General features: G+C 38.7%; 1 protein-coding gene and 1 long non-coding RNA gene across 2 annotated transcripts; both read right to left on the bottom strand.

The window, feature by feature from the left end:
- Window positions 1-234: 234 nt before the first annotated feature.
- On the bottom strand, window positions 235-1,207 carry LOC121858029. The gene is made up of 2 exons (XR_006087323.1): window positions 736-1,207; window positions 235-694 (listed from the first exon to the last, which is right to left on the bottom strand). It is a non-coding gene; the product is annotated as an uncharacterized LOC121858029 (long non-coding RNA).
- A 94-nt stretch (window positions 1,208-1,301) lies between these two features.
- On the bottom strand, window positions 1,302-15,749 carry LOC121858028 (E3 ubiquitin-protein ligase TRIM9-like). The gene is made up of 10 exons (XM_042354269.1): window positions 15,658-15,749; window positions 13,747-13,877; window positions 13,272-13,374; window positions 12,415-12,574; window positions 11,969-12,001; window positions 7,896-8,032; window positions 7,175-7,313; window positions 5,923-6,147; window positions 5,196-5,368; window positions 1,302-4,964 (listed from the first exon to the last, which is right to left on the bottom strand). Exons 2-10 carry the CDS (start codon window positions 13,824-13,826, stop codon window positions 4,833-4,835), a joined length of 1,182 nt encoding a protein of 393 aa, XP_042210203.1. The 5' UTR covers window positions 13,827-13,877; window positions 15,658-15,749; the 3' UTR covers window positions 1,302-4,832.
- Between the last annotated feature and the right edge of the window lie 209 nt (window positions 15,750-15,958).

The following is a 15,958-nucleotide window of genomic DNA, read 5'->3' as shown; positions in this document are numbered from 1 at the left end:
CTGGGATCTTTTAGCACCACTGCTTCCACTTGAACTTGATGGGCCTCTTTCCTCTCATCTTGAATAAGAGTACACAGCAAGAGTCCTGAACACTGACCCAAAACTGAACAAGCTGGGGTTGAGTCTATTTTCATCTACCTTATATTCCGTTTTATTTAATTTATATAAAGGAAAGTAATTCGGTACATAACCAAATTTTCTTTTGGGGGGGAAACTAAAATAAAACACCCAGTATAAGAAAAGTAGGATTTAATTTAAGAATTAGTTAATAACATTTACAAAGACAGTTACAAAGACTAGATTATCCATACTGAGTGTCCTTAACTCTATCAGTACATATACATTTACACATAAATACAGTATCATACATTAATTGTTTTTTTATTTCTCCATATAGAATCTATTTTCCGGGTGTGAGGGTTTGGGAGGATGGGAAAAAAAGGGGGGGGGTTTGATCACCTATGTTTAGTGTTTTGATCGGCAGAGCTCAGTATATTATATCAGGGTTGTGTTGTGGGTCTGGAAATGAAACACACTTATAGCACAGAGATGGGAGTGAGAGAGAATGGGTGGAAATGAAGTGACAGAAGAACAAGAAAAAGAAAAGAAAAAAAAACGAAGAAAAAGAATAAGATCAAATACTTTCTCTTACAACTTAGCTCATCAAATAATTGTTAATCGAATAATTTTTAAACTTAGCCGATTAAATGCTTATTAAATCGTATCTTTCTTCACCTTAGCCGATTAAATGCTTATTAAATCGTATCTTTCTTCACCGTATCCGATTAAATGCTTATTAAATCGGATCGTTCTTCAAATTATCCGATTAAATTCTCGTTAAATCGGCATTGAATGATTTAGAAATGACTTCGATTCCTGAAAGATTAAATTTTGACTAAGTACCTGGAAAGAACTTTGGTCAAACCCATATAATGATAATTTGAAACTTATTTAATTAATAAAGCTTTTTTCTTCAAAGATGAGATGAGCTGTTGATTTAAGCACCATATTGTACAGTTATGTGAAGAGACCAGTACATCTAAGAAGAATAAAAAGAAGGAAGAGGGAAAATATGATAAAAAGAAGAGACAAACAAAGAAAAGAGACAAAGAATATAAAAGAGGACACTTGAGCAAAGAAGAAGAAAGAGGAAGGAGAATAAGATAAAAGGGTAACGGAAAGTAAAAAGGAAAAACAAGAAAAAGGAGAGAAGGAATAAAAAAACAAAATATGAAAGAAGATGATGAAAGGAAAACGAAAATGGAAAATATGTGAGAAGAGAGATAAAAGACAAGACATGCAAAAAGAAGAAGAAGGAGAAGAAGAAGAAGGTGTTTCAAGATACAGTATATACATATTATCAAAACAAAAGAACATATACGATAAATGTCATGTATTACTGAGCTTTAACTAATATGTGTGAGGGACTTTCTATCTCCATTAATTTCTAGTTGAAACTTGTCGTAACATCTTTGGCTTGTGACATTATAGATTGGAATAGGAATAACGAAATAATGAATAACAGAAAATGACATATAAATACATATATAAAAGTAGAAAAAGTATATAAAAGAAAATGACGTACATATTTATACTCTCTCGTATATAACCCTGCTTTAATTTTGCTGTCTCTTATATAACCTTGCTTTAATTTGAACTCTCTCGTATATAACCCTGCTATAATTTTATTGTCATTAAATAATATACATATAAAAACAAAAGAAGATTGTAAGTCGGAGGTGAAGAGAGAGAGAATAAAAGATATATATTTAAGAGAACCGAAGTTACCTTACGTGTAATGTTATTTACAGTGTAATGAAGAAGCTTAGGAGAATGATGTCCTTAACACTACAAGGAGTAACATAAACTATACATAGTTTAGGTGACTGACTATAAGGGCAGCTCTGACGCCCTCTACAATGATCGCTGGTTAAATAGGCCCCAGGTAGAAATAGGCCCTAACCTAACCTAACCTAACCTTATTATAAGGTTAAGTTAGGATAAATTAGGTTTGGGTAAGGTACAGTATGTAAAGTTATGTTAAGGTTGGGTAGGGTAGGTTAAGTTAGGTTAGGTTAAACTAGATAATGATAATTTAGATTAGTTTTAGGTTAGGTTAGGTTAGGTTGGGGTCTATTACAAGTGGAGCCTGCGTTCACCTGTAATCACTGCACTAATACTACAAAAAAAAAGAAACATAACATTCCCACTGCAAAAACTCTACTGCCTGGATACTCAAATATTCGTTAATCTTCAAGACGTTAATTGGATCTATGAGAAAACCTTCAGTTACACCAGACTCTGAGTAACAAAAACTGTCACCTTCTCTGTGTTGTTGCTGAAGTGATGAGAAACAAAAAAAGAAGTTCTCACACATACAAATAACATCAAAAACAAAGAAAATTATGAATATTTGAGGATCTTGGCTTACAACTGTAATATAAACGCGATCAACATGACCATCAGTGCAGAATTATGCAACATTGACCAATTGTTGTAATAATGAGCTGGAAAATTCCTAGTGTAATAAAATAAATGATATTGATAATTATTTTAGCGTGTAAAAAATATATATATACTTCTTATATTGGAGCAATTTAATAATTTCTTTATCATTAGTTTTTTGTTCTTGACTCTTATATATATAAACAAAATTCACCTTTTTTTGAATCTCACCCATGATACTACGTGAGACAGCCGACACTGAGAAATACACTTGTTTAAACCATTCAGTCGTTATATTGTTTAGGAGTTTTATTTATTCCACGTGGACATTATTAAGACAGCTAGAGTTTTTATTTCACCGAAGAAACATTAGGGAAATAATCTTTGTGTGGGAGGTCGTCCTGGGAATTAAATGCTCAGCGTTGAGTCGTTTTTTAAGATTCTGAGGACCAGTTCTTGGGGCTGCGAGATCAGGAGTTGGGTTATGTATTACGGGTTCTGGAGTGTAGTTCTAAGCCTATAGATTCTAGGACCAAGAGGTGGTACTGTATTAGTATCCGAGACGCACACACACACACACACACACACACACACACACACACACACACACACACACACACACACACACACACACACATTGATGGGATTCGACCAGTCTTCCAAACACCTGAGGTAAACAATGTCTTGTTGTCTTCTTATCGATGATCAAACTTGAATTTTTGGAAATTTTTTGTAATATTAAAGACAAATTTTGAACACGAATTGACAATTTTAAGCGTTTCGTTGTGTTTTCTTTAAGGATTAACACACCTGTAGCTTCTGCCACCTGTGTTATATGGAGCACCTGTGGAATATTAAATGATCTCTAGATAAATGGTATAGATTTTTATAAGGAATTTTGAAGTGGTTTTATTTCATTATTGAGTGATAATATTAGCGCACTTAGTACAGGTATATGTATTATGCAGGGCTCTCTCAGGCAACCTCCAGTATCAAATATACATAGACCAACCAGCTGTAGCTCATTTATTTTTGCTTAATACATTACACGAAAAATTACACAATGTGTAATGTATACTGAATTAATAATGGGCACCACAATCATCATTTTTTCACTTATTTTATCAAATGGATGGAAATATAGTGTTTTTTTTTCTAACTAAAAAAAACTAACTGGAAATTCTATACCAGATATTGTTCATTTCAACAAAGGTTCCCTTCTTTATGTTCATGATACCGATGCATCAGAAAAAAAATCTGGAAGCTGTAAAGTCTACCAAAGGGAGGAAATGAAACCTTGTGTTGTTCACCTGTTCACTTAACCTCGTACTCAGAAGCGTCCACATATTATAGTAAACAATGGAGTGGTGTTGGCAGTTGTTGTGATCCTGGACAGATAAGATGATTGTCCCTATACTTGAGGCTTTATACTAACATTAATTAACTTGGTAGTGGAGTTGTATTAAAGACGATGGTACCTATGTGTGTGTGTGTTGCCATTTGATGCTACGCTACCACAGCTACATTAACCTGCTGAAGGGACATTTAACTTAGGTGTCCATTTGATGCTGTCACCTGGGACATTAACCTGCAGAGGGACATTTAACTGAGGTGTCCGTTTGATGCTGTCACCTGGGACCCTGCAGAGGGACATTTAACTGAGGTGTCCACTTCTCTCACCTGAGACCTCAGCCTCGTAGATGAGCAGGCATCATCTGTGTTACGTTTGATATGTCCTATCTTGATAACTTTCACCTCTTCTCAGTATTTCTCAACAGTATTTACATGATGAATCTCACAAGTATCACAAAGATTAGTGAGCTGGAGACGGACCCTCACTATACACTATAACTGGATGACTTAGAGTTTATCTTTTGATATTTAGTAGTTGATTGTTTTTCTTCCTAGCTGAAAATATAAACCTTTGCCTGGTGCAGCTTCATGTCCTGAATTATACAACATGTTAGGTCGACCTGCTGTACGCTTCTTCGTATTATAAATAAAGTTTTTATGACTTGAGAAATAAAATATTTGTGTAAGCAAAGATCTTAGTGCACAGCTTCGTAATCTTATGCTCTAGTGGCGTAATATTTCTTCTTCAGAGTTCTCACGAGGTGGTAGGATGGTGGGTGGTGGTAGGGGCTGTTTGTTCTGCTTTATTCACTTAATAAAAAGATCAGTATTCATAATGTCCTCTGTTGTTGATATTTTTTTCACTGAAACTTTTAAGAGATTGAGTAACAGAATTTGATGAAAGTTTCCGCCGCAGCTCATTAAAAAGAAGTTCTCCCATGGGTGACTTGGGGCAGTGTCGACGTTCCAACAATTATCTGTCTATCTTGCCTCAGTGGCCGGAGTGGAGGTGACACCAACTCCACACAGTTCCTTCAGGTGTCTGATTGGCTGTCATAGTCTGAGTGCGGAGGGTCGAGGGAGGTGTGGAGGGTCACTGTCACGTTCCTGTTGACACTGACGGCTGGATAGAGGAGACCATCCATATCAGTGAAAGCAACATCCCCCTGGTGGTGAAGAAGAGAATCAGTCAGGGAGTTGTTTATATTGTTCTCATTCATCACTGAGTTTAATTTTATTTTTAGTGTGATCCTTTTTGGCAAGTTTATCTATCTATGAAATTGTTATATATTTACTGCGGTGATATAATAATATTTAGCCACACGAAAATATATGATATTGAGTCCGATTCGTAGAAGGACTCGTAGGACTGTAGGCCTCATAGAAGGATACATTACCTGTTGTTCATCGTTGACGTAGAAGGCCAGAGTGCCGTGGTTGAGGTCGAGGAGGACGCCCACGGTAGAGCCTATGCCCACCCCGCCCTCACACCTCCCATGGTGGGCGGCACCGTGAAGGAACCACGACCTCTGGTGATCTATGTACATGGCCCACCCGTGAACGTCGTTACCTGAAGGTGGAAGGGCAGTCAGTCACATGGAGGTGCAAGAGGGGTGGAGGTTCTTAGCTGGAGGTACAGGAGGGTGGAGGTTCTTAGCTGGAGGTACAGGAGGGTGGAGGCCCTTAGCTGGAGGTACAGGAGGGTGGAGGCCCTTAGCTGGAGGTACAGGTACAGAAGGGAAAATAATAAACACACTCTGGGCGTCTGTACTTACCTTCTCTCGCAGTATTATCTGTCCTTGTAATGGATTGAATCTCCACAAAGATTAATCTTCATCTGGAAATTCTCTCACCAGCAGCCAGAACTATGATTTTAACTAATATACGACGAGTTTAATCTCCTGGAGTGGGACTGAAAATGAATTATGTGTTGTGGAGGCTTTCTCTCTCTCTCTCTCTCTCTCTCTCTCTCTCTCTCGATGAAACTCACAATCAATCTCGCTACCATTTTGTATCTGTGATCCTTTTGGCTGCGATAGTGTCGTAATAAATCATAGCGCTTGTGTTGTGATTTAGGGAACTGACTTATTGAACCATGTAACAGAAGAACCTGATAGTACTCACCCAACATTCCTTCCTTATCTACATTTATTCTGGCCACGCCGAACACCACGTCGGCGTTGGCATCGTAGGAGTCGACGGTGAACTGCCAGTAGTGGCGCCCTCTGGAGAACCCGACTGAGGCGAGGGCGACACGGTGCTGGTAGCTCTCACAGGTGACACCTGCCCCGTCTCCCACCAGGCGACACTCAGGGTGCGAGAGTGCGTGGTCCAGCGAAAACCACGCCGCTAGAGGGGAAGGGGTGGGGGGGGGTGATGTTATGGTAATGACGTCATGTAAACAATAGCATTTACATTAATATATATCGAACAAAACATTATACCGATTAATTGTAGCGAAATGTTGAATTATAATGATTTATTGTGAAATATATGTAGCTGTAGAGAGGGATATAGTCATGGTACCGTCCGTCAGTCCGTCCACACGCCCGTCTGTATTGTAAACAAATGGTGTCCGCACAATACCTTAATCTCTATTGATCATATCACCGTCAATCTTTATATTCAAGTTCTTTACAAACAGTTGATGAAGCCTATTGATTCTGGCCTCAGTCGGGGGGATCAAACATTTCACTGATGGATCTGAATTTGTAGTGTTATTGTTTTAGTTTAGCTTTCGGTTATGACAAAGTTTAATATGTTAAAGCTTGCTGTCAACTGTAGGTATTGTTCTGTGTGTGTGTGTGTGTGTGTGTGTGTGTGTGTGTGAGTAAATTTGTGCTTACATGTGTTAACTTGTATGTATATGTTATAAGTGTGAGTTCGTGTGAGTACCTGTACCTGCTTATGTAATTGTTAGTGTGTGCGTGTGTTTAGAGTATCTGTGTGCGTGAATGTGTGTTTGCGTGCAAGAGCTTTAATAGGCCTTTCATTGTGTCTGAATGTCTGCTGTTTGCGTGCGAGAGCTATAGTAGGCTTTTGTGTGTATTTGAGTGTGTGTTTGCTTGCATGAGTTATAGTAAGCCCTTGAGTGTATCTGAGTGTGTGTTTGCGTGCAGGGGTTGTAGTAGGCATTTGAGTGTACCTGAGTGTGTGTTTGCTTGCGTGAGCTGTAGTAGGCCCTTGCGTGAGTGTGTCTCAATGTGTGTTTGCGTGCAAGAGCTGGATTAGGCCTTTGAGTGTGTCTGAGAGTGTGTTTGCTTGCGTGAACTGTAGTAGGCCCTTGAGTGTGTATGAATGTGTGTTTGCATGCACGAGTTTTTGTAGGAATTTGAGTGTGTCTTGAGTGTATGTTTGCGTAAGGTGTAATACTCACTGGCGGAGGTCCTGATAGCGACGGAGGTAGAGAACGGTGAGACTCCTGAAATGTTGTAGGCTCTCACTCGTAGGTGGTAGACGGTGTTGAAGTGAAGGCCTTCCACCGTGCACAGTGTCTCCGGCCCGCGGTGCACCTCCTGTATGGATCATGTGCACGGATGTATGGCACCTTACTTCGACTCTCTCTCTCTCTCTCTCTCATCTATACAATTTCACATGCTGCATCCTTAATCCTACTTACAGCCTCACTAATCATACTTACAGCCTCACTAATCATACTTACAGCCTCACTAATCATACTTACAGCCTCACTAATCATACTCATAACCTCACACTGCATTACCAATCATACTCAAAATATCAGTCAATAGATTTCAACTTATATCAAATATCTAAATTCTCTCTACACGTGAAAATATTCCTTTATAGTAATGAGGAAAGGTTTTGACGTAAGATTTTGATGGAAGATTTTGACGTAAGATTTTGATGAAAGATTTTGACGTAAGATTTTGATGAAAGATTTTGACGTAAGATTTTGATGAAAGATTTTGACGTAAGATTTTGATGAAAGATTTTGACGTAAGATTTTGATGAAAGATTTTGACGTAAGATTTTGATGAAAGATTTTGACGTAAGATTTTGATGAAAGATTTTGACGTAAGATTATTTTTGTGAGAAATTGTGGATTGTCTGTCTGTCTGTCTGTCTGTTTGTCTTACCTTAAACTCCCCATCACCATCGTCGATCTCCAGTATGTACCCAGCTACCCTAGAGGTGGGGTGAGGCGTCCAGGTAGCTGTGACGCTGTTGTTCTCACCTACACACTCCTCCGCTAGGAATTCAGGGGTGCCCGGGGCTGTACAGAGGAACACAAACATAGGGGCAGCGTCATATAGGTGTTTTATAGGAGGAGTTTTCTTGATATGGTATACAAAGAGGTGTTGTATATGGTGAATTAGTCTCCTAAATACATTGGGTTTATATACACACATACATACTTATATACACACATATATATATAGTATACACACACACACACACACACACACACACACACACACTCAAAATCTCTCACACTCAAAATCTCTCACACTCAAAAACCATCCAACACTGACAGCAACTGACTGACAGAACACAGGTGAAAAATAAATAAATAAATACAAGGGAACAATATCATGGCGCCACCTAGTAGTTATTTATATTACGTAAAGAAGAATAGAACAAAATTGGGAAGAGTTTAAGGTAAAGTACGTAAAAAAATATGTAAAATTTGAGAAATAGAATAAAGGATAATGTAAAAAAAATAGAAATATGGGATAAAGGATAATGTAAAAAAGAGAAATGTGGAATGAAGGATAATGTAAAAAAGAGAAATGTGGAATGAAATATAATGTAAAAAATTAGAAATGTGGAATGAAGGATAATGTAAAAAATTAGAAATGTGGAATGAAGGATAATGTAAAAAAATAGAAATGTGGAATGAAGGATAATGTAAAAAAATAGAAATGTAGAATGAAGGACATTGTAAAAAAGATAGAAATATGGAATAAATGGTGTGTGAATATTAAATAAATAACATAGATACAGTGAATGGTGTATCCGTAAAAAAATGAATAAACCGACTGAATGGTTATGTCAACAAAAATGTATTGACAGACAGAAACAAGTTTAATATAGAGAATAAATCCATCATTCATATATCAACTCCAGTCATTTTATATATATATTTATTTTTATATGTAACTTTTCTACATATGTTGTGAGCCAATTTGCTTTGTGTGGAAATCTGATACACTGACACTCCAGCGAGCAAACTTTTGTATGTGTGTGTGTGTGTGTGTGTGTGTGTGTGTGTGTGTGTGTGTGTGTGTGTGTGTTGGGGGTGTAGATTCCAGATGCTGTGTACACGTGTTCATCTGTTTTGTTTTGATTTTTTGTGTTTTGTTTGGGAGATCACATCTGTTTGTTGTTAGCAGGTGTTATAAAGTTTTCTGACCCACTCTATAAAGACTTTAGTTTGTTTACATTTGAATTGAATTGAATTGAAACAGTTTATTTAGCCAGAAAAATACAAACGCAGGTGTTGTTAGCAGGTGTTTAGCTGTCTTCTCTCTGACTCGCTCCGTAATAACACCTGCTTATATCTGTTCAATTTCTATCAGGTGTGGTGTGATTTCTATAGTTGTCATATCCTGGCAGATGTCGCTGTTACAAGTTTCGTTTTCTACCAAGTTTCGTTTTCTACCAGATTTCGTTTTCTGTGCAGTCCTGTTTGATACCAGGTTTTGATTTCTACCAGATTTCGTTTTCTGTGAGGTTCCGTTTTCTATCCGGGGTCGTTTTCTAGCAGGTGGACGGGTGCCAGCCGGGGTCACAGCTGTCGTGTTCAGCTGTGCCACCAGTGATTGTCGTTCTCACAGCTACACATCAAAATAAAGTGACGGATCCATCAGCTGGTTGGCCCGGGTGGCGTAACGATGATTGGATGGAAGTAATTCACTCGTATTGATGGTGTTGTTGTGCACATTACCGTACACACAGCGATGATGAAGTGGTGCACATGATTTGATGTACACCTGGTGATGATGGAGTGGTAAACATGATTTGATGTACACAGGAGAGACATAGGATTTTATGTACACAGGCATGATGAAATAGTACACACGATTTTATGTATTGTAGTGGTATACATAGGGTTTTATGTACACAGTCATGATCAAGTAGCACACATGACTTGATGTACACACGGTGATTAGGAAAGGGTACACATTTAAGCTTTAACTTCCTGGCGACACCTCAAGTTTAGCTGCTTAATTACTCCTCAAGTTTTAGCTGCTTAATTACTCCTCAAGTTTTAGCTGCTTAATTACTCCTCAAGTTTAGCTGCTTAATTACTCCTCAAGTTTTAGCTGCTGAATTACTCCTCAAGTTTTAGTCAATGTCAAGTGATGTCGATAATCATTTATGAAATATATTGATGCAAAATTATGTTATACTGATGATAGTTCTTAAGCGATAAGAAGATAAAGACTAAATTGATGATATTCCTATACTGTGTCATGTGAATATTGATACCAAGGAACGTTAATGGGTAATGGTTATTAACTGAGATGGGTGGGGCGCCCTGAGTCGATCCAGTTGCAGAATAGGCACCGTACTTTACAGCTGGGAAGTGGTAGGTGGTGGAGTGCAGTGCTGCCGTCCACACTGTCTCTTTGCAAACCGAAGGCTGAGTTTTCATGGTGGTATATCCGCTCTGCCCCTGATGAGCCGTCAGACCGATAAGACCACTTGGCGACTCAGCACAAAACAAATGACGATCGTAAACATAATTAAATGAAACTATGAGAAACACCACAGTAAACGCGGAGGGTAATAATGTGTGATAAATGTGGGAGTAAAACACGGCGCGAGGGGTCGTTAATATGGTGTGTAATGATACATGGTGTGGAAGCTAGGACCAGGTCACACACACACACACACACCAGGCGGAAGATGGTTATTGGGGAGACGCGCAGACTCTTCTTCACGGTGAATGTGTTAAGGAGTGTGGATGGGGGGTAAAATATGTATGTACTGTGGAGAGGAGGTGGCCAGGTGTGGTGGTATGGTGATGTAGTGCGGTGGTGATGTGGTGGTATGTTGATGTAATGTGGGATGGTGTGGTGGTGGTGACAGTGTGGTGGTATGGTGGTGTAGTGTGGCGGTGTATGTGATATGTTGAAGTATTGTGGTGTGATAATGCAGTGGTGGTGGTTATGTGGTGTGGGAATGTAGTGTAATGTAATAAGGATGGTGTGGTGGTGGTGTGGTGTAGTGGGATGGTATGGTGTAGTAGCAGTGGTGATGTAATATAGTGATTAATATACCATTGCGTATAGTGTGAATATATTACAAGAGTACCCCTAACTGGTATTACGAATCGATATAGTGTAACAGCGTATAGTGAATAATTACGATATATAATGTATACTGCATATATGTCGTAGTCAGTATAGTGAATGGAATGAGGTTTAAATTGTGTATATACTCGTAAAGTTAAAACTACAACTTAATTTCACAACAAGTGTACTGATAAAAGAATGAATCAGCGAAATTGAGCTTTGGAGAAGAATATTTTTGAGTCGTGGTTTTGATGGAAATTTAATAATGGTAGAAATTATTTGTGATATAACTTAATAATGATAGTAATTATTTGTGATGTAACTTAATAAGGATAGTAATTATATGCGAAGAAACTTAACACTGCTGTGAATTATATAAGATAGTAAGTTAATAATTATATAAACCCTATACCAAAAGAAGAGCTTAAATTGTTATAAAAGTGATATAGGAATACAGTAGGACATATACAGGAAATATACACCTGTTGTTAGTTACCCATTATATAGAAACAACAGTATGTAGGGTATATAAAAAGTATTATATATCAAGTGTAAAATATATAAAATTGGAAATATTTAAAATTCACTTATAGATGTTTTTTGCACATCTAGATTTTAAGATTAAAAAACAAAATAGCACACTAGCACAATTATCCATGCAAAATAGACGTACACATGCTATTATAAATTACGAAATAATCAATAATTATATAACTATAGGAGTATTGTAAGGATAATAAACAAAAACAGCAAAAACGAAAAAATAAATAAAATGAAAATAAGTAAATAAACAAACGAAAAAAATTACTAAGAAAAAAAATCATTATCTGGACTCGAACGAAAAAATATTGAATAAGCCAAAAATAATAAGTGGCAACATGTAATAATAGTTAAGAGGCGTTGAATACCTGCTGGCCTCCGCTCCTCTCCGTCAAGACAAGCTGTTGGGGGGGGTGACCAAAACACGTCAATAAAATGCTATATATATTTGAGTGTGTTTTAACGCTTAGTTTATATCACAAAGCTATATATTTTTCCTTATACATCACTAGTTCACTGTGTTTGTCTGTGAATATTGTCATTGTAAGATTTAATTCATTCTGAAATAAGAAATTGCTGATGGCAGATTAATTATGATAATAGTTTGATAAATTGTTTGTTGTCCGGGGTTTGCTTTTGATAAATTTATGGTTGAACGTAGACCATATGATATTAAACAAGGTACTAGGATGAGTCAGTTTATTGCTAGTGGTGATATTAGAAAGTGTCTTTATTGTTAAGAGGCGACGTACTGTAGATATGAATGTTACAACCATTTAAGGAGTTCCCCAAGGCTAAGTGAAGGTCCACTCACGTTTCATCTGGACAAAGTTAAAGGTGTTGAGAGCTCTGAGGACAGTTTTGTGTTCCACGTCGAGGTCGATGTACGGGCTGAGACGTGTCGACGATGAGGCCAGCTCCTTGTCCCAGGTGAGGTCGAGGTCACTCACTCGACCGATCAGTTGTGGACCCATCTGGAGGTCGACAGGGGTAGGAACTGATTAGGTCGATTGATATGATTATACATTATATATACTCGTATTTTAGGACATGGAAACATTATATAAATACATGACACTAGGAAATCTTTCCCTACAACCATCATACATCGCATGTATAGTACCCCTCTGTCCCGCCTCCACCTTACATGAAAAAAATCACTCTGGTCCCTGTCTGCGTGAGTTAGGCAGCACGTAACATCACCCCCCCACCCCCCCCCCACACACCCGGCACCTAATCCCCATCACAAGTCTATACAATTTTTCTCACAATATCCGAGGCAGATTTAAGATACGGATTCCCCAAAGGACCGCACTTTAAATTCTCCTTCTCGTTATTGGATGACTTTAAGAGTACGGATTCTCAAAGGCTCGTAAGTTAGATTTTTCTTCTCGTGGATGGGAAGTTTTCAGATATGGTATAGAATCATTCAAGAGCCTTAGAAATAGCCTTGGGTCTTATAGTTATTAATGTACTTTAAGAATTAGTCCTGAGTCTTAGAATTAGTCCAGGGTCTTAGCATTAATCCTGGGTCTTGGAATTAGTCCTGGGTCTTAGAATTAGTTCAGGGTCTTAGAATTAGTCAATGGTCTCAGAATTAACCTCGGGTCTTAGAATTAGTCCAGGGTCTTAGAAATAGTCCATGGTCACAGAATTAGTCCAGGGTCTTACCTGCATGAAGGCCGCTGGGTCGATCTCTTTGATAGCCTCGATACAGAACTGGACGAGGGCTGTGGTCTGATGCAGGCGACGTGTGCACCCCGCGGCCTGGTCCCTGTAGGAGGAAGACGAGGAGAACACGTCATAAATCTGAGTACAGTACTAGGTAGAGTACACCTCATCTACCTGGTATTTATCTGAGAACTAGAATGATTCCTGAAGTCTACCCAAAGAAAGACACATACGCGTACAGAAACAACACAAACGTACAGAAACACACACACAAGTACAGAAACACACACACACACACACACACACACACACACACACACACTAAAACAAACATCACCACCACCACTCACGCAACACCTCACCAAATATAGAACTTGGTGAACCCAAACTCCAGCCCTGAGCCACCACAGACGTGCGCCACACAGAAAACAGGAATACCCAAACAAGCCTTCAACAAGGGTGAGTGAGCACCTACCTGTATATTTTAGTAGTGGCTTCCCGTTCTGCTGCAAGCTGGGCCAAGAGCCTCGTCCTTGCCTCCGTCACCGCCTCCATCAGCTCGGCACATTGACGTTCTACCTCCGCTGCTAGAGTGTCACAGTGACTCTATGGTGGAGGAGAGAGAGAGGAGCCACTGTGTTTGTTTACGTCAAGAAGGAGGGATTACCTAACCTAACCTAACCTAACCTAACCTAACCTAACCTAACCTAACCTTCTACGTTCTCAGTATTATCAATGTTTTTTTTTACCTTATGAGTATTATAATAAAGTTCAAGGGATAGAGGAACTGATTGTGTTAACTATACATTGAGAGTATGATAAAGTAAATAAGATGTCTATATTAGTATGATGTTATACCTGTCCATCTGAGGTTTTAAATGCACAAGAAACTACCATAGTGATATACTGTGATATACTTAATAGTAAGGAGGTTGAAGAGGTGGAGACATTAGTATGCTGATATGATTGCCTTTATTAAGAGTATGTTAGGGAGGTTAAAGGGGTGGATAGCACGGGTATGTTGATATATTTAGGGTGGCGGGGAGCATCATTAATGTAGTGATATAACTGTGTACGTTAATAGAGTGTGTGGAGAATTGTCAGGTTTAGTATATTGATGTACGTGTGTCTACCAGGGTGAAATAAAACCCCGAGGTAGTGTAATATATCAGTAAGCTAAACTGATTATACCTGTCAATATATCAAGAGTCTGTCAAAAGACCTTCAAGGAGTGGGAAAATTATACAGATATACTTGGTATGTTGATATACTTGGCGGTGGGAAGCTTAGGGAAGTGAGAGAATAAGTATACTGCTATATCTCCCTGTGGGTTGAAGTTATATATTATGTAACATATATAACTGAGGAGCTGTAAGACTGACAAAACACTGTGATCATCCACTGTCTGAATCCTTAATGATCTCCCTCCTGAAGTGTCCGACTCCTGTGTCCAAACTCTTCAGGAATTCAATCAGTACCGGAGGAGTTCGGGTTCCTGACAGCGAGAGAGAAACTTAGTTTTTGTTGATTCGCCTTAAATATTGTCATCTTTAATAGTTGTTACTGTTGTTTAGTCAGTCTGTTTTATCCTCTCCCGGCTGAGGTGACGAGGTGAGAGGAATTATAATACTCGTATAACAGATAACAGACAGACACACACCTTCAGTCTCTGGCAGAAGGGATTTACCTACGTCAGGATGGAAGCCAATGTTTTTAGTTGAAGGATTTGATCGATCATCATCACCTCAAGAACACACCCCATCTGGCCTTACAGTCACCCATATTGATCACAAAATAAAAATATTTACCCGGAAACTCAACCGAAGCAGTTTGACCTTAGTCGGTGCTACTTCAGAGGTCAACAAATAAGAAACGAAGGTCATTTACAGCAAAGTGAGCCCTCAGCTTCTATATTGACCCACCTCAGATGCTCATGTCCGTCCCTCCCCTCCTTGTGGGGTCTCAAGTGGGGTCCTTACCCTTTGAAACAGTCTCTTATACCGCGGACCAACTCAACCGTACAGGCCTCCTTGTGTATGGCCACCGCTCCCTGGAGAACAAGCCCTTACATACGGTTCCTTCAGGTATTCTCCACATAAGGGTATCCCATACTCTTGGCATTATAACAGGGTCCTCGCCACCGGGGAACACCTTAAAGTGATTACAAGTTGGTGTTTTTAACTACTGTGAACTGCAGTATACTTATGGATGGATCAATTATCTCCTGTAGATACTAATAATGAAATAATAGAGAGGATAATTATGGATAACCTCTCCAAAACACCTATTATAACAAGCACAGTTATGGAAAACTTGCCTTCTTAAACACGAAAAACAAATGTAAACACCGACTATATCTTAACTGATGTCTGCATTGTTTACTTACATTGACTCTATCCTGAAAAGTCTTGAGGTTGGTGATGTGGGTGTGGGCGGACTTGGCTCGGCCTGACAGCTGCTGTAGTGACTCTGATAACTCCGCCTGTGGGTGAGAAAAAAATAAAAACCTTCGTTAGTATAACTTAACACATCAAGGAATCAAAGTGTCATGATCTCTCTCTCTCTCTCTCTCTCTCTCTCTCTCTCTCTCTCTCTCTCTCTCTCTCTCTCTCGTTATGTAATACTAGTGGTGGAATAGTTTATTTAACAAGCGTATTTAAGTGATCATTACCGGGATATATGTGACC

The sequence above is a fragment of the Homarus americanus genome, unplaced genomic scaffold (genome assembly GCF_018991925.1).
Source record: "Homarus americanus isolate GMGI-L3 unplaced genomic scaffold, GMGI_Hamer_2.0 scaffold37448, whole genome shotgun sequence".
Classification (NCBI taxonomy): domain Eukaryota; kingdom Metazoa; phylum Arthropoda; class Malacostraca; order Decapoda; family Nephropidae; genus Homarus; species Homarus americanus.
Note: the sequence above shows the minus strand (reverse complement) of the source record. Positions and strands in the feature narration are given on the sequence as shown.